The sequence below is a fragment of the Dreissena polymorpha genome, chromosome 1 (genome assembly GCF_020536995.1).
Source record: "Dreissena polymorpha isolate Duluth1 chromosome 1, UMN_Dpol_1.0, whole genome shotgun sequence".
Classification (NCBI taxonomy): domain Eukaryota; kingdom Metazoa; phylum Mollusca; class Bivalvia; order Myida; family Dreissenidae; genus Dreissena; species Dreissena polymorpha.
In genome coordinates, this window is record NC_068355.1 from 142,061,865 (window position 1) to 142,085,905 (window position 24,041).

General features: G+C 35.6%; 1 protein-coding gene across 1 annotated transcript; it reads right to left on the reverse strand.

Annotated features, from left to right (window-relative positions):
• Positions 1 to 117: 117 nt before the first annotated feature.
• Positions 118 to 24,020, reverse strand: LOC127853428 (uncharacterized). Its single transcript, XM_052387964.1, has 4 exons — positions 23,924 to 24,020; positions 9,982 to 10,049; positions 6,083 to 6,194; positions 118 to 312 (listed from the first exon to the last, which is right to left on the reverse strand). Exons 1-4 carry the CDS (start codon positions 23,924 to 23,926, stop codon positions 157 to 159), a joined length of 339 nt encoding a protein of 112 aa, XP_052243924.1. The 5' UTR covers positions 23,927 to 24,020; the 3' UTR covers positions 118 to 156.
• Between the last annotated feature and the right edge of the window lie 21 nt (positions 24,021 to 24,041).

Genomic DNA, 24,041 nt, shown 5'->3' on the forward strand with positions numbered 1-24,041 from the left:
TTTAACTGCTATATGCCACCCTACCAGGGGCATAAAAAGCACACAACATAACACTATTCCATAAAGGTTTCAAGATATTTGCACTAAAACTGTTTCCCAGTAATCAATACAGAACGCTTAACATTTGATATTTATTTATTAAAATCCATTAATTATTCATTCCCATTTTCTGTGCTTTCCTAAATTATCTTCTATGTGTTCTTCTAGTGTTCTATCAGAATAAAACTTTCTACTGGCTCTCTGCATGTCATAAAAAGCCAGTTGCTTTTCCATTTTTTTTGGATGATCATTCCCAAAGGCGTCTTCCTCAACCTGAAAAACACAATGATCGATTGTTCAACATAAATAATGAGCAGTTAACTGACAGAATTCAATTTACGCAATAATACACTTGTAATTTATTTTGGTTTTTCATCTTTACACTGGAAATGGAGCTTAAAGCATATATATGTATATATAATTATATATATATGAAAAGCTTTAACTAAGGAAACAAACAAATCCATCTTTTAACATTTTGTTACAAATAAACATTAACTGTGAAGAAAAAAATATATGTTTGATGACTCCTATATCCCTGGTATGAAATCGACAATCCATTTGGATTGAGTGAAATGAGGTTTAAAATCCAGCAACAACCTAAGTGTTTGCCAGGCAGGTTAGGAAAGATGGTCAAAAGTGGTCTTTAAAAACTTTCATGAAAAGTGAGTCTGATGGCAAGGGTAATGAAGATGTTCATATGCAACAACTATGCAAGAATTCAAGTATTGTAGAGTGTTGCTTCTAGATGCAGCTGTCGAATTGAGTTTATCAAGAAATAACCAACTTCAATTTTTAACAAGAGCACCACATAAGGGGTGCCACGCTCGACTACGGGCGCAGTTTTGAATAAATGAAGGCTTGTCAGAATTTTTTTATTATGCTCCCCGAAAATTTTCAGGGAGCATATAGTTGCCAGTTTGAAGTTCCTTTCTTCCTTCAGTCACACTTTTGTTACAGTTTCTCATAGCGCCTTCAATATTTTACTGATCTCGTACATATTTGGCATGAAGGTACCTTCCATGGACCTCTACCTTTTGATGAGGTTTGAGGTCACTGGGGTCGAGGTCACCGAGGCTAATAATAGATTTTTCTGTCACAATTTTGTTACAGTTTCTCATAGCACCATCAATATTTTTCCGATCTCTTACATATTTGGCATGTACAGTAGGTTCCTTCCATGCACCTCTGCCTTTTGATGAGGTTTGAGGTGACTGGAATCAAGGTCAAGGTCAACGAGGCTAAAAATAGATTTTTCCATCACAATTTTGTTAGTTTCTCATAGCGCCTTCAATATTTTACCGATCTCTTACATAGTTGGCATGTAGGTACCTTGCATGGACCTCTATCTTTTGAGGAGGTTTGAGGTCAATGGGGTCAAGGTCACTGAGGCTAATAATATATTTTTTTAGGTAGTTATTCACACTTAGATCGACAAAGCACATCATCGGGGAGCATCCATCAGTTTCACTGATATTCTTGTTTTTTTATCCCCCGCCAGAGGCGAAGGGATATTGTTTTGGCGCTGTACGTCTGTCTGTCCAGCTGTTCGTCCGGCACTTTTGTGTCCGGAGCCATATCTTGGAAGTGCTTTGGCGGATTTCATTGAAACTTCGTATAAGTATATATATATATATATATATATATATATATATATATATATATATATATATATATATATATATATGCATAAGAGGATGATGCACGCCAAATGGCATTGTTGTATCTTGAAAAAATGCTTTTTACTATAGGCACTTTTGTGTCCAGAGCCATATCTTGGAAGTGCTTTGGCGGATTTCATTGAAACTTGGTATGAGTATATATATGCATAAGAGGATGATGCACGCCAAATGGCATTGTATACCATCTGTTAAAAACAGAGTTATGGCCCATTGTATCTTGAAAAAATGCTTTTTACTATAGGCACTTCTGCGTCTGGAGCAATATCTTGGAAGTGCTTTGGCGGATTTCATTGAAACTTGGTATGAGTATATATCCCCCGCCAGAGGCGAAGGGATATTGTTTTGGCGTTGTCCGGCTGTCCGTCCGTCCGTCACTTTTGTGTCCAGAGCCATATCTTGGAAGTGCTTTTGCGTATTTCATTGAAACTTCGTATGAGTATATATATGCATAAGAGGATGATTCACGCCAAATGGCATTGTACAACATCTGTCAAAACCAGAGTTATGGCCCTTTGTATTTTGAAAAAATGCTTCATAATATAGGCACTTTTGTGTCCGGAGCCATATCTTGGAAGTGCTTTGGGGGATTTAATTGAAACTTGGTATGAGTATATATCTCCCGCCAGAGGCGGAGGGATATTGTTTTGGCGTTGTCCGGCTGTCCGTCCGTCACTTTTGTGTCCGGAGCCATATCTTGGAAGTGATTTGGCGGATTTCATTGAAACTTAGTATGAGTATAAATATATATGGATAAGAGGATGATGCACACCAAATGGCATTGTACATCATCTGTAAATAACGGAGTTATTGAAGAGAAAATTAAGTGTATATAAACATTGAATGTTTTTGTGGAAAACGCACGACTTTTTAATTTACCTTAATAAATTTTGAAGGCTCAAGAACCTTCCTCTGTCTTAGTTTTGAGTTATTGTCCTCCGGCCGTCCATCTGTCAGTATGTTCATCCGTCCGATTTGCACCCATCCTCAAACAAAGCATATATTGCGGGGGATATTAATTCTACGAATTTGTTTGTTTAAAGGTCACAGTGACCTTGATCTTTGACCTATTGACCCAAAAAAGGGCGTGGCATGTAGAACAAATCTATGTGCAGCTACATATGAAGTTTTAAAGTTGTAGGTTGAAGCACTTTGATTTTAGAGCCAATGTTAAAAACCTTCACAAAATGTTAAGGTTTTGGAATGACGCATAAGACACGACACAACGATGACGAGCTGGCTATGACAATACCTCAGGTTTTCTCCAAAAACAGCCGAACTAAAAGTCCAGTGATTTTTTTTGGCTTTGTATTTCACAGCCTGTGCCTTTTGGCTTGGGAAAAAAAAGCAGGATAAACCAGAAATTGGGAAAATGAAACACTTGTAATGACATTATTTATAACAGTATTCCTATTGTTTATTAATACAATCATATTACACTGCTTTTCAAATTTAATAATATAAAAAAAGAGCTGTCAGAGGACAGCGCGCTCAACTGTTCGAGTGCTTAACAGTATAACGTAAGCCATCATGGGGAAATTGTTCATATTAAATTATTTATTAGACGATCTTTCAAAATAAAAATAGGAAAAAAAAAATTGGGGGGGGGGGTTGAGAGGGGGTATAATTTGGGGGGTGGTCATTTATTAGACGATCTTTCAAAAATAAGAAAGGAAAAAAAATTGGGGGGGGGGGGGTAGGAAGGGGAGTAGGGGTGTGTGAGAGGGGGGTATAATGTAGGGTAGGGTAATTTATTAGATGATGTTAAAAAAATTGGGAGGGGGGAAAGGGGGGTATAATGTGGGGTAGGGTAATTTATTAGATGTTAACAAAAAAAAATTGGTGGTGTGGGGGGGGGGGGCGGAGGTTGGGGGGGGGGGGTAGGGGGGTGAGAGGGGGGTATAATGTGGGGTGGGGTAATTTATTAGATGATGTTTAAACAAAAAATATTTTGGGGGGAGGAGGTTTGGATTCTGGGTAGGGGCGTGGGGTATTGTTTGGGTGGAATCTATTGTGGTATTCAGTATTCAGGTAAGTGTTGTTTTGTCAAAGTAATAATAAAATGTGATCATAAATAAAGAAGTTATGGCAATTTAAGCAAAATGTTCAATTATCTAAGTGTAAAAGGGGCCATAATTATGTCAAAATGCTTGATACAGTGATTTGCTCTTGTTTATAGGTTGGGGTCATGTTGGTAAACAAGTATGCAAAATATAAAAGCAATATGTCAAAGGATATAGGAAATATTTGGGGTAGTACACAAAGTTTAACATAGATTTATGAATAATATGCATATTCTAAGTGTAAAAGGGGCAATAATTATGTCAAAATGCTTGATAGAGTTGTCTGCTCTTGTTTATAGGTTGGGGTCATGATGGTAAACAAGTATGCAAAATATGAAAGCAATACGTCAAGGGACATTGAAAATATTTGGTGTAGTACGCAAACTTTAACATTTGCTGCATATTCTAAGTGGACAAGGGGCCATAATTATGACAAAATGCTTGATAGAGTTGTCTGCTCTTGTTTATAGGTTCGGGTCATGTTGGTAAACAAGTATGGAAAATATGAAAGCAATATAACAAGGGACAATGAAAATAATTAAGGTAGTACGAAAACTTTAACATTTGCACGCTAACGGAAACGCCACGGAAACGCCGACGCCGGGGTGAGTAGGATAGCGCCACTATATATATTTCATATATAATAGTCGAGCTAAAAATGGCTACATAATTATATAACTGTATATAAAACTCAATAAACCAATTATTGAGTTTATTGGAAAAGCATAGCATCTTTTTTGGGGGAAATTTTCAGGAAAAAATGTTACTTTTTGCCATTTGTGAGTTCTGGGAGGGGGGGGGGCACAGTCAAAATAGGTCAACTGGATGTTGGGTGCTATTGGTTAATAGAGACTGGTAAGAGCAAAGTAAAGTCATTTAGCAAAGATATTAAACTTATTTGTAGCAAGGAGTGTTGGCACCAGAATGATGCAATATTACATTCCACTATATACAGTGAGCCATTTGAACAATGCGCCCATTTGAACAATGCGGGTGGATAGAAAAGATTTGTAAGAAACAAATTAGCAAGTATCAAATAGTTGTAGCCAATGGAACAAATTGTAAAATGTATTTTAAGGAAAGACAGACAAGGCAATGCCTATATGCATCCCTTATCAGCATGCAGGGGTCATACAAATAACTTGTGTGTAATTATTATCTTGATATGTAATACTGATATCATCACACTTAAGACAGTGGTTCATTCTATCGACTAGGTTACAGGTATAAAAATAATGTCTGATAATGAGATGATTAAAATGTATCAATAGAAACAAGAGGGCCAGAAAGGCCCGAAAATCTCTCCTGAGATAACAAGATATTATTGGGACAAATCTTCTTACCAAGTTTCATGAAGATCAGAAAATAAATGTGGCCTCTAGAGTGTTAACAAGGTTTTACCATAGCCATATAAGGAAAAATGCCCCGCCCCCTGGCAACCATGTTTTTCAACCAACCGGCATCATTTTTGAACTCTTTCAAGATATTATCGGGATGAATCTTCTGACCAAGTTTCATGAAGATCGGACTGTAAATGTGGCCTCTAGAGTGTTAACAAGATTTTACTATAGCCATATTAGGAAAAATGCCCCGCCCCTTGGAAGCCATGTTTTTCAAGCGAACATAATTATTTTCGAACTCATCCGAGATATCATAGAGACCAATCTTCTGACCAAATTTCATGAAGAGTGATAACAAGGTTTAACTAAAGCCATATATAGCCATGTAAGGAAAAATGGCCCGCCCCTGGTGGCCATGCTTTAAAAGCAACCAAAATCATTTTGGAACTCATCCAAGATATCATTGGGACAAATCTTCTGACCAAGTTTCATGATGATCGAAAAATAAATGTGACCTCTAGAGTGTTAACAAGGTTTTACTATAGCCATATAAGGAAAAATGCCCCGCCCCACGTGGTGGCCATGTTTTTCAACCAACTGTCATCATTTTTGAAATCATCCAAGATATTATTGGGATGAATCTTCTGACCAAGTTTCATGAAGATAAGACAATAAATGTGGCCTCGAGATTGTTAACAAGATTTTACTATAGCCATATACAGCCATATACATGTAAATGCCCTGCTCCTTGGCAGCCATGTTTTTCAAGCAAACGTAACCATTTTCTAACTCATCCAAGATATCATTGAGACCAATCTTCTAACCAAATTTCATGAAGATTGGACAATAAATGTGGTCTCTAGAGAGTTAACAAGGCAAATGTTGATGATACACAACTGACAAAAGGCAATCACAAAAGCTCACAATGAGCACGTTGAGCTCAGGTGAGCTAAAAACATGCCTTAGTTAAATATGGATTGTTGAGATATCTGTTATTTTGTTCCTCCATCATTAGAAAATTGACTGCTCCCATTTTCTGAGATACTTTAACTGGTTTGAACTTCTGATTTTTCCTGAAAAAAAAAGATTACTAAAACAATGAACAACAATGTTATGTCCAAATTGTAGATATAAAGGATTATAAAATGCCTTTATTGGTTTGCTAGTGTTGTTAGGTTATTCCATCTGTAAGTTGATTTTACAACATTTGCCTGTACAGTAATTGCCAGAAGAGAAGAGTGCTAGGTGCAAACTAGAACCCCTTGCACCAAGGTGCAAACTAGAACCCCTTGCACCATTACACTACCATAACATTTTACAAACCAAGTTAAATAAATGGGGCAACTGGTTCTTACTCATGCACAATACAACATGTGGACCCTGATGATCCCGTTATGCTCACCTAAGAAACTGTACCTAAGTGGTAAATCACTCGAGACCCATGATTTTGGTCTGTATTTGGAAACAGAACAATTTAAACACATCTTTTTATGCAAGCCAACACCAAGAGCAACACTTTTTGAACTTGAATATGACAAAAGAATTTGATTTAAAATTGTAACATGTGATAATCTGACTAACTTATGTGCAAGGTGAGAATAAAAGAATTAATGCATGTAGATAGGACGCTTCAGCATGTTGGGTAGGTATGGATTAATTTTTTTGCATGTGAAAATAGTGAAAAATGCTTTACCGGTAGTTCAATTAAAGTGGTATAATGGTCATTTTTCATTGTGGAATTGAGCTTAAAAGAATTAACAGGTCAAAAGAGTTAGTTAAAATATGGTTACTGACCAATTATCTGCAACTCATCTTGGTTCCAGTTGTTAATAAAAAACGTATGTTATATTCTATATTTTACGTGACCTGTGAGTCTTCTAAGCCGAAATGATCCGTAAAACAAAATAGTGTCGTATGAACGAATCTGCACTAAAACCAAATTTAGATTCACATCGTTAATCGAATCATTTCTGTCTTCAGTTGTCAAAACGAAAGTACGGTTGATATTCAAATGCATTGTTTTTCTCTTTCCCGGATATTGTTTTGATATGTTGATGCTGCATTAACAATTTTAAGTGTATATAAAGTGAAAACACCAAAAAATAAACAATGTTTGCGATAGACACCTATCAACTGATAGATGCCCATAATATCACTTTAATATTTCAATGCCATAATTCTAGGTAGTTTCTTTCACCATGAAAACATTAATTCAACAACCAATAAGACTCATATGAATATTTAGGGGTGCAACGACACAATAGGAATGTTGCAGGCAGGCAAGTCATTTTTTAAGTTGAGTTTTATCAAAATAGAGACCTAAATGTGGCTTCTAGAGTGATAACATTTGTTTTCTAATGTTTGATCTGTTAAACTGGATATATTGCCAGGATAAATATTCTTACTATGTTTCATCATTATTTAGTCTTTAATGTGGCCTCTTTGGTGGTAAAAAGGTTGTTTCCTAATACATTTCTCTTATACGATTATAAATAACAGTATACCATTTAATGAAATGTTTATATGTGCATGTTTTACTGCTTTCTTAAACTCTTTTTTTTTCAAGCCATATAAGGAAAAATGCCCGCACCTGGCATATTTTTCAAGCAACTGGAACCATTTTTGAACTCTTCCAAGATATAATTGGAACAAACCTTCTGACCAAGTTTGATGATGATCGGACAATAAATGTAGCCTCTTGAGTGTTAACAAGGTTTTACTCAAGCTACCCCTGGCAGCATATTTTTCAAGCAACTGTAACCATTTTTGTACTCTTCCAAGATATAATTGGGAGAAATCTTCTGATGATCAGACAATGATAGAGTGTTAACAAGGTTTTACTATAGCCATATACTGAAAAATTGACGCCACATGCAGGTGGCAAAGTTTTCAACCATTGAACCAGAAACATTTTCAAACTCGTCCAAGATATCATTGGCTCAAGTCCTCTGACCAAATTTTATGAAGATTGGCAAATAAATATTGCCTCTAGAGTATTAAGACAAATGTTGACAACAGACAAAAGGGGATCACAAAAGCTCGCCATCAGCACATTGTACACAGGTGAGCTTAAAATACGACTTATACATTGCAGTGCATGCATTTTGAGAGAGGCAAAATGCCCATGACTATGTTGTTGAACATGTAATATTTTAAAAAATATTGGTGAGAGGGGGTGGGGCAGATAGGAGTTACCCGCTAAACCTACTCCATCAAATACTGGGTCATCTTAAAACAATAAATTATAGTGAACATAAGTGTTACGGGTAATTGTGCTAGAAGCATGAATGAAAAATAATTTTAAACCAGTTTTTAGGGGTTAAAATTAGTATTATTCATAAAAAGATAACGATATAATTAAAACATATTACTTTAACTTATGTTCCTTTAAATTAATCATTTTGTATGCATATATTATTGTCCCCTACTGGTGATACCAGAGGGGACTTATGGTTTGCGCTTTGTGTGTCCGTCAGTCAGTCTGTCACACTTTTCTGGATCCTGTGATAACTTTAAAAGTTCTTCATATTTTTTCATGAAACTTGAAACATGGATAGATGGCAATATGGACATTATGCACATCATTTCATTTTGTTCCTAAGTCAAAAATTCTGGTTGCTATGGCAACAAATAGACTAGAAATACTGTTAAAAATGGTGTTTATTTCTGGATCCTGCGATAACTTTAAAAGTTCTTCATATTTTTTCATGAAACTTGAAACATGGATAGATGGCAATATGGACATTATGCATGTCATTTCATTTTTGTGCGAAGAACGCGCGTATAAATATTTAAAATATCTATGGATACTTTGTGTGTGGCTGGTTGGCGTATGTTTTAATTTCACTCCCATTCTTTTTTTTGGTTTTCTGTTTTGTATCTATAGGTTAATGACCAGCAAGGTTTATGTTGTCTCATTATGTTATAATGTAAAATAAGCCGTGAAAACTCTGTATGGTTGTTACTGGTTGAGTCGTGGGTTCTGTTTGATTCGTGGGTATAGAAATCGCGTGAAATCTCGCGATAGAACGTTCGCACATGATGCAGTTTGTTACGGAAAATGTATGGACACGGTCACCATTTTTTTCCGATCAAAAATGCGTCAAAAACAAGTAAATAGTGTAATTCATCATAACTTGATAGGTCGGTATGAAATATTTCCCCATTTATGTATTGTTCATATAGTGTTTCAAAGTAACACAAAATCGTTTATTTAGAAGTATTTACCATGCTACATCGTCTGTTGACATTTTTTCACAAGAAATTAACCTGTCCTGCAAGGTCAGTTTAAAGGCTATTTATAGTATGCAAATCTTGAAATTCTGGCAGCCAATCAGAACCCACGAATTAACCGGAAGCTTATTTTCATGTTGGTAGTTTGACACTATCAACACAGTCGATTATTTTGATGATAAAAGACGATAAACATTTGGAAAAAAGCAACAAATCTTGAAGAAGAAAGGTTAATTAATACTTTCATAATGATTCATGGTCATATATTTATAAAATATTTGAGATGCAAAATCTTTATTAAAATTACCCACGACTTAACCGGCATATAGCATAACATCCCGTACTGTGTGTGATGCATCTAAAAACTGCATAGAAAAAGACATTCACTATCTTTGATCTCATTCATTGAACTCTTAACCTTTCACCAACTCAAACCACAATTAACGCTGTATATCTTTTTTTTAAAGATATTTCTTGTTTCAAATTGACTCCTCAAAATTTCAGTCCAGGGTCATTGACTGAATGACTCCTGGTTTTTAAAATCTATTGAAATCGTTGGATCATGAACAGTGAATTTGCGTTAAAAAGTATTAAGACGAACATCATTATAAATAAAAAAACTCATACCCATGATATGTCAGTCCAGGGGTACTTTTCTTTTTTACAAATGAGACAAGTAAAAGCTGTGTTAAGCGCATTCTTCCGTCGAGTCAGTTTCGTATGGGCAATTTGGCAACGATGTAAGGAAACAAAAAAATTGCCGTAAAGAGACTGATACCGAAAGTTGGTCGTAGTTTTCAAGATGGCGTCTGTAAATCTCCACGCGAGAAATCGCAACGAAGACAAAATAATGTTATTTTATTGTTTTGACGATGCAAAAGCTTACATAAAAAGAAATGAAATTGATACGAATAACCTACATAATTGGTTACAGCACAAAAAACTTTGGTAATTCAGGTAAATTCATTTTATTATTTTGTTCATATATCTAAACGTAATGATTTCTGTTGAAAGAAGCATAAATTAATTATTCTTCAAAGTTTAATTGATTGTTGTGGTTGTAACCAGCTGGCGTTTGAAAGAAACTCAAACATATTTTAATGAAAAGAGAAAAGAGAGACATGTTAATCTTTATAAAATAGTTGGTTTGAAAGAAACACATTTAGCTTTCCTTTTTGTTTTCCTTACAATATTGACACTGGGACCATTGACACGACCGTTTTGTAGACCTTCGTCGAGTCAGTATTGTAAGGACAATTTGGCAACATGGTTAGAAAACAAACATTTTGCTGTAAAGAAACTGCTACCGCATGTTAGTCAAAGTTTTCAAGATGTCGTCTGCCAATCTTCACACGAGAAATCGCAATGAAGACAAGATACTTTTATTTAATTGTTTTAACGATGCAAAAGCACAAATTTAAAAACATGAAATTGATAGTATAATCGTTAAATATCCCTTACCAGTGTCACCTCCAAACTTCTTGAACATATCATCTGCCACCACATTCTAAACCACCTCGACAAACACAAAGTTCTCACATCCTTGAATCATGGCTTTCGCTCTGGATACTCCTGTGAAACGCAACTAGTTGTAACAACCCACGATCTACTTAACTTCTATGACCAAAACAAACAAGTCGATACCATCATCCTGGACTTCAGCAAGGCCTTCGACACAGTCCCACATCAACGCCTGCTTCTGAAACTTGAGAACTACGGAATCCGGGGTAACTTCCTGTCCTGGATCTCGAACTTCCTCACCCGCAGAGAAATGTGTGTGGTCGTAGACGGGGAGAAATCACACCATGTTCCAGTAGGCTCCGGAGTTCCTCAAGGGACAGTGCTAGGACCGTTGCTATTTCTGTGTCACATCAACGACCTACCAGAGAGGGTGAAGTCCCAGATTAGACTCTTCGCAGATGACTGTCTCCTCTATAGACCCATAAACACATTCAAAGATCATGAAATTCTTCAAAATGACCTAGACAACCTCCACAAATGGGCCAACGAATGGGGGATGGAATTTAACGGAAAGAAATGCTACCTTCTAAGCTCCAAACACAAATCTAGCTATTTTTACAATATCAACAAAGAAATCCTCAAAAGAGTTCAAGAAAACCCCTACCTTGGGATCACCTTATCTGAAGACTTGGAATGGAAAACTTATATAACCAACATAACAAAGCGAGCTAACTCCACTCTAGGATTCCTAAGAAGAAACCTCAGTCACTGCCCTCTAGAATGCCGCAAAAATGCCTTCCTAGCACTAGTCCGCTCCAAACTAGAATATGCCAGTGTGGTTTGGGATCCTTTTCACCAATCTGACATTGACCGCCTAGAGGGTATCCAGCGATCAGCTGCAAGGTTCATAACCAGAGACTACCGCTCCAGACAGCCTGGCTGCGTGACCGAAATGCTCCAAACACTGGAACTCCCACCACTCCAAGACAGACGGCGCGCCCAAAGGTTGACACTATTGTACAAGGTGGTGGAAGGGCACGTACCGGCCATTCCCATTGAACGATACCTTAAGCCACTAAGGCCTAAACGTACTATAAGGGCTAAACAATACGAGGGCTATATTCACCAAAACATTGTGTGTAACTTTGTGAACAATAACTCCAAGTGTTTTGAAACTATTCCATCAAAAACTGTTCTTTTTAAAAATTCATTCTTTGTAAAAACTGTGATTGACTGGAATAAACTTAGTGATGACATTGTGAACTCGTCAACTATAGACATTTTCAAAGACAGTGTATTTAAACAGCAATAGTGCATCTATCGCGCACTCCACCACCGTCGAGTTAAAGCCAGAATTGGTTTCTTCGACGTACACATCCAGATCCAGATCCAGATCGGTTATAGAACCAAAAAATTCGGCATTTCCATTTTTGTTTTCCTTACAATATTGACACTACCGTTTTATAGACCTTGACTAGAGTGAATATTATTAATGAAATTGTTGTCAAATATTATCAATTATAAGTTGAAGAGAAATACAATTACCTTCCATTATTGTCATTTTGAATACATTGAATCAAGCTCTGATTATTTAACAAATTATCAGGGCTTTCCTTTGACCCGAGCTCCCGGGTTTTGACGCTTGAAAATTACAGAAGACCCCTTTTTGACTCTTGAGAAAATTACGTCATGCGTCACATTTGACCCGGGGGAATATACCGACTTGCGTCAACGAGATCAAAAGTTGTTAAGACTAAGCGATAATTGGCTCGGGGCGGAGTATCTCATTTAGTACACGCTAATCGTTAACGCCCGTTTCCAATCATCGATGCACAAGTCCACCCAGTAGGCGGAGTTTGGTTAATTAAGAAATGTAGTATTGACCAATTAAAACACTGCTGGTTCGATGACGCGTGTATTAACTTTCCATTATTTATCATAGCGTTTGTTATCAGCTGTTTGCGGAAAAGACGTGTATTAAACCCACCTAGTTGCAATAATCCAACTCCCAGCTATTGACCCTCTGAGCTGTACGTATGTACTCATAAAAGCTCAGAGCATTTAAGAAGAACTATAAACCCACCAAAACAGAATGGACTCATCCGCGTCAGTTTTAATAATATTCAATATAAAATAATAACATCCATATCCACATAACACCGTAAAGCATATTTTGAGATATTTCCAGAGTATGGCAGAATGTATTTCCAAAGCTGAATGCACCCATCACTGTTTCACTTCATGATTGCTCAGTTCAAAGACGCGCGAAAGTTATGCTGGCATATGTACTGTCAACAACGTCAAATTACACGGTTTGCATCAAAGTTGCTAAAAATAACTATAGAACCGATACAACTGGCCTTGTGGCAAAGTGACAATTTTTGCATGAGCTAATTGATTACAAAATACATGTAGGCGTAATAATTGACCGTTTGAGAAGGCATAGAAAACGGCGTGTTTGTCGCACGTCTTCCGTGAAGATGGCACATGAAATAATTAAAGGGCGGCGGAATTTTTGATGGGATTTAATACGGAGGCACCTTTATCGGCGAGTAGAAATAATTTCCTTTTATAGTTTACCGATTTATATAGGCTATTGTGTTTAGGTACCACCCGTATGTTGTTGTTTTTTTTTGTGATAGCCAGCGGAAATGTTTTTTTTTCACATTTTGCATTTCATTCTTAGTTTAATAGCCACGCAAAACGGTCAAACAAAAAAGTTATTGGATAAAGTGTAATTGTGCAAAGTGTAATTGTGCTAGTGCATTCGGAAAATGTCGCAGAGAAACCTTTTCGAATTCGGAATCGGTAGTAACTCTGAAAGTGTGTGTAAGACGCCAACGACAAAGCGTACTTTAGATCTAAATGACAGTGCTCCTAACACCCCCAAACGTGCGAAAGAAGAACATATGACATATTACTCTGCTGTATACATGAAGTTAATGTTGTATTAGAATACATGTTTTGTATTTATTAATCATTGAAATATTGTGTTTAAATGCATAGTGTTGTAGTGATAGTAAAATGTAAGAAATAAATGTTAACATACATGTATCTTTTTATTTGTTGCTTTTTAGCTCACCTGAGCGATAGCTCGAGGTGAGCTATTGTGACCACTCAGCGTCTGGCGTCCGTCCGTCCGTAAACAATTTGTAAACATCTTCTTCTACTAAACCATTGAGCCAATTTCAACTAAATTTCATGTGGAGCATCCCTAGGCCATGGGACAAAAGAATTGTTAAAAAAAATTGATCACATGACCAAGATGGCCGCCATGACCATATATGGTAAAAACCTTAAAAAATCTTCTTGTCAGAAACCGCTCATCAGATTTTCAAAAAATTTCACAGGGATGACCTTTTAGGGCTCCCCTGAAAAAGTTGTTCAAAGAAATTTGATTCGTCAAAAAACATGGCTGCAGGAGCTCGTTGAACTTTGCATGTTTATTCGTTTTTGCCTATTTTGTGAAAACTTTCAAAAATCTTCCACATTTTTTGTCCGATCCTTTCCAAATTTGCACAGTGTCTTTATATCAATGAGGACACGAACCCTACAAAAAATGAGCATTATAGGTCCATGAAGTACAGAATTACCTCCCCTTGAATTGAGAAAATGGTGTTTATGCAATAAATTCCAAATTTTTCATCCAATTCTTTCCAAACTTGTAAGGATTTAGCATGGTTCAAACAAGGGAAACAACTACGGTTTATGCATGTTCTTTTTATTACAGATTTGCCTCCCTTTAATTCATTCAAAATCTCATTTTACAGCAGAGATTCCAAATCTGACCTGTAAATGAGCCCCATATTTACTGCCGGTGCTATGTTACCTTTTCCCATTTGATCATTCTTAAGTATTGGTCTTGTAATGTTGTAATGCTGCTACTGCTACTGCTACTACTACTACTACTACTACTACTACTACTACTACTACTACTACTACTACTTCTACTACTACTACTACTACTACTACTTCTACTACTACTACCACTACTACTACTACTACTACTACTACTACTACTACTACTACTACTACTACTACTAGTTCTACTACCACCACCACCACCACCACCACGTCTACTATTACTACTTCTACTACTACTGCCACTACTACTACTACTTTTACCACTACTACTACTACTACCACTACTACTACTACTACTACTACTACTACTACTACTACTACTACTACTACTACTTCTACTACTACTTCTACTACTACTACTACTACTACTACTTCTACTACTACTACTACTACTACTACTACTACAACTACTATTACTACTACTACTTCTACTACTACTACTACTACTACTACTACTACTACTACTACTACTACTACTACTACTACTACTACTACTACTACACCACCACCACCACCACCACCATTCACAGTGACAAAAAACGTATTCACACAATGGCTGCTACTACAACTTATAGCCCATATAGGAGGGCATGCATGTTTTACAAACAGCCCTTGTTTCTATGGGATTTTAACCACAACTGTTCATGTTTATCTCCGACACATATTTTAAGGTCACCTGTCATGAAGTGACACGGTGAGCTTATGTGATCGTGTGATGTCCGGCGTCCGTTGTGCGTGCCTGCGTGTGTCCGTGCGTCCGTCAACAATTTGTTTGTGTAGACAGTAGAGGTCACAGTTTGCATCCAATCTTGATGAAATTTGGTCAAAATGTTTATCTTGATGAAATCCGGTTTGGGATTGTATTTTGGGTCATCTGGGGTCAAAAACAAGGTCACTAGGTCAAATAATAGAACAACCTTCTGTAGACAATAGAGGTCACAGTTTTCATCCAATCTTTATGAAATTTGGTCAGAATGTTTATCTTGATGTTGTTGTTGTTGTTTTTTTATCGAGTGCACCGGGATTGTCTCCCATATGGCCATCGCCCCCAGAAAGACGTGTTAGTTGGTTACGGGGGATAGTGCAAGATACAGGAGACACCCCATTCCAGAGGTGACCCTGGGTCTTTTAGTGCCCGGTGTATAGCACCTAGTACACTGCACCTCGGTTTAACGTCTCATGCGAAAGACGAGTTAGTAGGTTAGGTGCAGCGGGGGATCGAACCAGCGATCTCTGGATTGTGAAGCCAGTGTGTTACCACTAGACCACGGATCCGCTACTTTATCTTGATGAAATCTGGGTTGGGATTTTATTTGGGTCATCTGGGGTCAAAAACCAGGTCACTAGGTCAAATAATAGAAAAACCTTGTGTAGACATTAGAGATCACAGTTTTTATCCAACCTTTATGAAATTTGGTCAGAATTCTTGATGAAATCTGGGTAGGATTGTATTTGGGTCATCTGGGGTAAAAATCTAGGTCAAATAAATAGAAAAACCTTGTGTTGACAATAGAGGTCACAGTTTTCATCCAATATTTATGAACTGTGGTCAGAATGTTTATCTTGATGAAATCTGGATTGGGATTGTATTTGGGTCATCTAGAGTCAGGAACTAGGTCACTAGGTCAAATCATAGAAAAACATGATTGTGTAGACAATAGAGGTCATAGTTTTCATCTGATCTTAATGAGTCAGGTGAGCAATTCAGGGCCATCATGGCCCTCTTGTTGAGTTACTAGGTCAAAGGTCAAGGTCACTGTGACCTCTTAAAAAAAACACAAAAAAAATCTGACAAGCTTTCATGTATTCAAAACTGCACCCGCAGCCGAGCGTGGCACCTTTAATGCACTGCTCTTGTTAGCTTACCTGAGCACCTTGTTAGTATGCAGAATCTTTATTTTCATAAACAATACAATAGCAATGTCTCATATAAATCAGTCTTTACTGAATTGGAAAGCATTGTATTTAATAACAATTTTGTTAAAAAATAGGATCCAGATGAATCAGCTAAATGAACAAAAATCTTTTATATATAAACTTTGAAACATCAATGTAGCGCATCCTGTAAGCCATTTAATGCAAAAATAAACAATGTACATGTAATGATGGACACAGGATTTTAAAAATGTTCTTAAAATGGTGTTGATTTCAGTGCAAAACAAAAAATTTTGTTCTTATTGTCTTGATGAATGCTCAGATAAAAATATAAGATTTATTTCTTTGGACTTGGTAAAATGCTAACATTGATCAGATCATTCCATGAAGAGTAAAATGTTTACCCTTTTGTTTTATACTGACAAATATTATGATGAAATTAGACTTACAGTATCTGTTCTTAAACAAATTTGGTCCAAATAGTTGTCAAAACTCAAAACTGTGTGATATCAAATAAAATATGCATTTTCATGTACATAAAGTTGTAAAGATATTAACATGCTTTTCAGACAAAGACAGTTAGCAGTGAGCAACATTCATATGCTAAATAGAAAACAAGGCATGCAGTGCAGCTCTCCAAAAAATTGGACTGTCCTGCTTCTATCATTCTGAAGGAAGTGTTGATATTCACCCCTGAAAAGGTTGGATGTGTTGTTTTTCTTTTATTTAATTTACCCACAAGCAGGACAATTACTGTACATTACATTGTTTTATTGCAATCATTACACTTAAGAAACCTTACTATTGCACCAATGCTCAAAATCCACTGGTTATATCATCAATTTCTTCTGATTCCTACAAAATGTACATTTGTATTGTGTTTGTCTCATTTTTATTGTTTTTACCTCTGTAAAAGTGTGATAAGCAAAATATGATGACAATTAAATTAAACATCTTCATCCAATCATTTTTTTCTATTGTTGGTTTTAAGCACTGTTTAGGTTGTCAACATTATGTCATTTAATACAAGGGTTCATCAAGCGAGCTGGACAAAAAAATGGCTGCTTCTAATGTGAGGAGTGATCTGAGTAAAGGCATCAAGAAGATAATGGTGGTGTTTCCTAACATCAAACACAAGTACCATACAAGTGGAGAGGTACTGATATGTAAAGTAACACTCTGTAAAGTTAAATTTCTGTTGATTTATTTGCTGTAACATGTGATCAAAATTGTCAACAGTTGCCCCATCATGGGGATTTCTTGTTTACCTGGCACGTAATAATTTAAAAAAATGTAAAAATCTTTTGAATTTGACTTTTTGAAAGATGAATAGGATTACGCAGAATATTTAAAAATGTCATCAGACTGCTCCAGCTTTAAACCTGATTTGTTTGGCAGCACTCTGTACCTTTACATTATCCTAGATCTTTCTTTAAAAGATGATGTGTATAATAAAATAACTTACAATTAATTTTCTCTAAATGCTTGAGTTTTGATAGTTGTTATTTGACATCAAATAATAAAACTAAAGATTGTTAAAAGCATGCTCCTGGAATCGAAGGTAGCCACATGCCAGTGGTCGAATGATTTATATGGACTTTTATTAAAAATGACTGTTTAAAGACTTTCTTAAGAAGTCAAAGTTTTGCAATAATTAAGATAATAATAACGAAATAATGAGGAGAAGGACATAAAGATTATGCCCTGGTTTCCATTATAATTTCTTTATTATTCCCTGCCGAAAGGCATAGGTATATTGAACTTGCAGTTGTCATTCCGTTTGTGTGTGTGTATGTCCATCTTCGCAATCAGCATATTGCAATATGTCAACTAGTAAATTACCTAGGTTGATGAAATTTGGTATGTTGAAAGAGGGACAAAAAGTTGAATGTACAATTTCCGTCATTTTTTTTTGCCGCCTGCGCAAATTATTGTTGCTGAGTTTAAAGAAATGAGTGGAAACTAAAAGCGTGCTGACTCAAAAAGTACGTAAGCAGAGTTGATAAAGTTTGGAGGGCATAAATGGCCGTATTGGGAATATGCACTTCATGTCAGTTTCTTTAATATGGTTCAAATTGCTAATTGCTATGGTTATATAAATACAATGCAGCAAATATCCACTAGGGGGCTGCTGTTTTGTCTGTTAACAAGCTCTTGTTAATGTAAGATTCAAATTTTACTGATTATCTTAACTAATCAACAACAACGCACTCTGGGGTCACACTGTCTGTCAGACACTGAGACATCTACATCTTTTCATTTGACACCTCTTTATAATAATGTATTTATATTAGCTTGAAGATCTGTATTTAAATGCAGATGATCGTATATTGGGGTGATAATGTTTGCAAAGTGCATGTTTATATTAATTGCTGCTATTTAAATTTCTTATTGAATCTTCAACAGAACGCTGGGCTGTTGCAACGTATCGCCAGTGATGTTACCTCAAAAATTAAAAAACTTGTGGTGAAAAAGGGCGTTGCAAATGTTGAAGAAATGCAACGCCATCTGACCTCATTTGTTATGAAGAATGTAACACCTGCTCCATCAAGAACTAAAAGGAGATTTGCCCCTACAAAAAAGTGATCAGATGTCACATGAATAAGGCAGCAAAGAAGGGTTGTGATAGCAATGATGACCAACACAACTTAGTTCAACTTGTGAGTGTGCTTAGTGTGTAATTAACAGTTACTTCAATACAGATATATATTTATCACATGCCATACCCTGCTTCCCCTTGTAATATAACCATTACGAATATTTTTATCTTACACATGTGTAATATACTTTTTAAGGATTTTCATTGGCTTATTTTCGTTTGATTGACCAATCGCATTTTGTTATGTTGCTGAAATAACATTGCAACGTCAAATGACGTCACGAAATGTAAACAACATTTCGGATTTATCATTAAGTTTGCGAAAATATTTTAATAATTTTTTGTGTCCGGAGCCATATCTTGGAAGTGCTTTGGCGGATTTCATTGAAACTTGGCATGAGTATAAATATGGATAAGAGGATGATACATAACATTTGACAGAGTTATACATCTCATTAAGCGAAATTTAAGAAATTGTGTTATTATATTTTCATATATTACTTTTCGGCCTAAGATGCTAAGGTCATACATTGTTTTGTAAACGAAACATGCGACATAATTTTCCTTTATCATTTACATTTGTTGTAAATAGTGAACATATTAAAATTCTGATGTCTGATATTAATTTGCCTCTTGTGAATAGATTCGTACCATTGTTTTGTTAAATGGACCTTTTCACGTTTTGGTAAATTGACGAAATTGATTTTTTTTTCAGATTTCAAAATTTTCGTTGTAGTTTTTTTTTTGCGAGGAATCGGTAATACTGAACATTTACTAAGCTCTACAATATTACAGTATTTGCATATTTTGATGATTTAAACACATTACAAATTTAAAGCATTACGAAGGAATAATTTGGCGAGTTCTGTTGTTATCATTATATTTTGTGACAGTACGATGATTGCTGATATAAAGTATAACATACACATATTACTTACTATACGATCACAGATGGGCGAGTTGTTTAAGTTCTAGTCTTTTACTCAAATGGTCAGTTGTTTAAGACTAGTTAAGGATAACTTTTTTATCTTTGATTTTATTCTTGTTTATTTATTGAGCTATTTAATTCCGATGTAAACATTTATCTTTTTACATTATTTTATTTATTTCATCATTTTTATTTTTAAAACTTCAACACATGCCAAAATCCGTGAAAATATCCATATACAGGTATGCGTTTATAATTGTTGGCATCATTTACGTCAATTTCTTTAAACTATGACTTTTTCCCTTCGCACCAAGACAAGAATATTAATTGATTAAACCAATGGTTATTGTTTGCTTTTGAATGTCTTACTATTGAACATTTGATAATCTCATCCAGAGGTTGTTGCTTTCCCGGGATTTTATTATTGTTTTGTTAATTTATTAATTTTCCAACGTTTAGAAATGTCATGTTTTGCTAACATTTATAAATATAGTTATACTTTTATTCGCACTTTGATCGTAGTACTTTCATGTTTGGCTTTCTTTCACAACGAACAAGTGTTTATTTTTTTTTATAAATATCATCTACGGTTGAGTGGTTCGATTTAACTTCTTTAATTTAAGACGCATTCTGCAGAATACACCAAAAATATCGGGTTTGATGAACCTTATATATTTAATGTTGTGCCTTTCTTTTATTAATACGCTCTCCTTTTCTATATTTTGTAATTCGTCTGCAAAACAAAAGTGTTCATATTTGAGTTCTTTTATTGCTAGTTTATATTTTTTTTGATTAAAAATCAATGCATTTTTTAGCATTTGCGTATATTCAAAGTTTATTCGATGTTATGGTATGATTTTCTTGAAACGAGATGGTTTGCCACAGACGTGAATGGCAGCAATGTATAGATTGTGTGTAAACCATTTCACCATTTCTCCCATTTCACCTTGAATCGGTAAATATTAAAGATGAAGTTCGTGTAAATAATGCGTTGTTAAAACGTCAATTTTATCTGCATTTTAGGAGATGTATGATGTTAACTGTGTATAGTTGTGAAATTAACCATATTCGTCGTTATCGCATTAGTTATGGCGACACTCTTCAAAGATGATCTTAAAATACTTAAAGTTGTAATTATTGTTTATTTGTAACATTTTAAGTCTAATCCGGGTTTTCGCAACAAATAAATTTAACCAAACATAGGACTGCACTCAACGGCACTTATGTGGCCAAGGATGGTTAAATCTCATAGATGTGTGTTCATATTGAAATACCATATAAAGTTGTATATATTTATGTATGCATGCATGTATGTATGTATGTATGTAATGATATTCATATTAGATATATTTAGTCTTATAGCCTAACAATTGATCCATATGCATCACGCACATTTACCAATAAGGTGTACTCCTTTTTATCATGTTAATGTCATTAATTAAAAAAGTTGCAATATTATATGAAATCATGTATTCCCTTCATAAACATACCATGTTAACCAGTTCATAACAATATCGTCCATTCTTTATCTTCTACCATCACTTATAAATAAAATGTATAATCCATATATAATGTAAGCTATGAGCTTGTATAAGCTTTGTTGCTGAATAAATGTTGTTCTTGTTCTAAGCATTTTTGTTTTTAACAATTTTTGTCTTAAAACGGAAGATATGACATTATCAGAGAACATAAAGTCATTGACAATAACAATCCATCAATTATAAGGTAATTACAGTGTATAACTTCTAAATTGTAATATAGACCGTATAACCCTTTCTCCCATAAGAAGCAAAGTGAAAATTGATTTTGCAACCAGCATAAACCCAGAACAGCAACTCGCAGTCTGTTAAGGTTTTATGCTGTTTGTTACTCATCAGTACATAAAGATTGGAAATGAAGCATTTAAAACTTGAATATGTTAAGAAAGGACTTATTTAATTTAATTTTCTAAAGGACTTTAAATGCATCAAAGTGCATTTGTGAGAGGTAAAGGGATAAGCACATGAGATTGATTGTTTGTCCTTCATTTATAAAACCCGATGTATAAACACGATGTGATCGTTGTCTAGACGCATACCAATATTGGTTCATGTGTTCCTCAACGCTATTAAATCCGTAAAATAACATGTGCATATTCTATGGACACAGATAAACAGAAGTGGATCAGTTTCTTCATGCAATTGAAACCGTATAAAGAAACTCAATTTATTCACTCGATGCTGATTGATTGGGTTTTAATAGGCCATACGATGCAGATTTATTGGGTTTTATTACACTATAATGCAATTAAGACCATATATTCGCACGTGAACGTTAACTGGGCGCAGATAAATAGGCATCCATCCCTGGTTTCACCCGAATTGTACCGTATAAGCACGAAGTGGACGTTGTCTGGATGCTTTTTTGGAGGGGGTGGGTGTATTAATTATACAATGGTAAAAAAAATATAAAAAATAAAACACGCGGAGATTTCATGCACGTACATCAATCTAATTAACTTAGTTATTTGATGCAATTAATAGCATTAAAGCACACTCAACAGGAGCCCCCCCCCCCCCCTCCAGGAAGCCCCACGATTAAAGTGATTTTGAAGGCTTTGTCAACCACTTTCCGGACATGTCACGCCTTATTTACTTTCATCAAAGTACCTTCTTATAATGCCAAAAATATGCATAGTTTATACGCCGGGCGACACAGAGTATAAAGTTAAAACATTTTAGCGATTGTCTGTGATTAGTGGGCAATTTTGAGTTCGAAGAAGAAGATAAAAATGAGTTTACATAGGTGATTTAGATCTAGCTAAGTGTGAAACATCAAATGATTTGACTTTACTTTGAAGATTTTAGGGGGGGGGGGGCGTACGCCGCGTCCGCTCGCCTCCATTGGAGCCGCCTATGCTTACTGTGTTGACTCTCGACTCGGGTTGATAGGGCTCTAAATGCTCTATAATGCACGTACGACCGTATGTAAATGTTACTGGGCCCAGATTACCGTTAAACCATCATTTTTAAACACGAATATAACCGTTCACGCGGGATATAAAAAAACGTCTGGACGCAGAATAATCGGCGCTCATTAGTTCCCAAACGCTATTACACTCGAATTCGCGCAGATAGTCCATAGATATCTATCAATGAGTTATCCCATGCATATCCCAATCTCAATCAATTTTATGGACGCATATATTTAAAGGGTTCAACTATGGGATAATGGACGTATATAAGCGCATGTCATGTAAACTGAGCACAGATCATTAGGGACCAATAATTTATAAACCCGATTTTAACGTACATAATAAGCACGATGCGAACGTTATCTGGATAAAGATTTATAGGCGCCCATTACTTCACCAACGCTACAACACCCGTATAAAAACTTGCGAAGAGACGCAGAGACGCTGGTAAATAGAAGATACAGGATCTTCACTATAAATCTGTATTCTGAACTCCTAATAGTGTGCCTGTCTGTATCTAATGATGTTTGCAGAACTCCACATGATGTGCAAGTGTGCATCTAAAGCATCAAATTTATTCACGCAGACAAATAGGGCTTTATAACACTCGTAATTCATACTAGCCGATCCGCAAAATAAACACCTCGCTCACGTAGTGCACAATCAGCACTATAAATCTGTAGTCCAAATTTAATATGTTTATTCACAATATTTTCACTATAAATAGAGATATAACTACTTATCATTATCAAAGTAACACATTTTATTTAATACTTTTAAAATCCAATGAAAATAGAAGGAAAAAATCATTGTCGTAAATGTTGCTGCAAAGGCGTTGTATTTCCATATTTTTTTGCCAAATAGTTTTCCTTCCAAAACTGACACGACCCATTCTTCAGCAATGAGACCAGCTTCGGTTAATATTTAATACGTAGTCTCGAATTTAGTTACATTTTGCAGAGAATTTCATGTATTAAAGGGCATTTGAAATAACCATAACATAATCT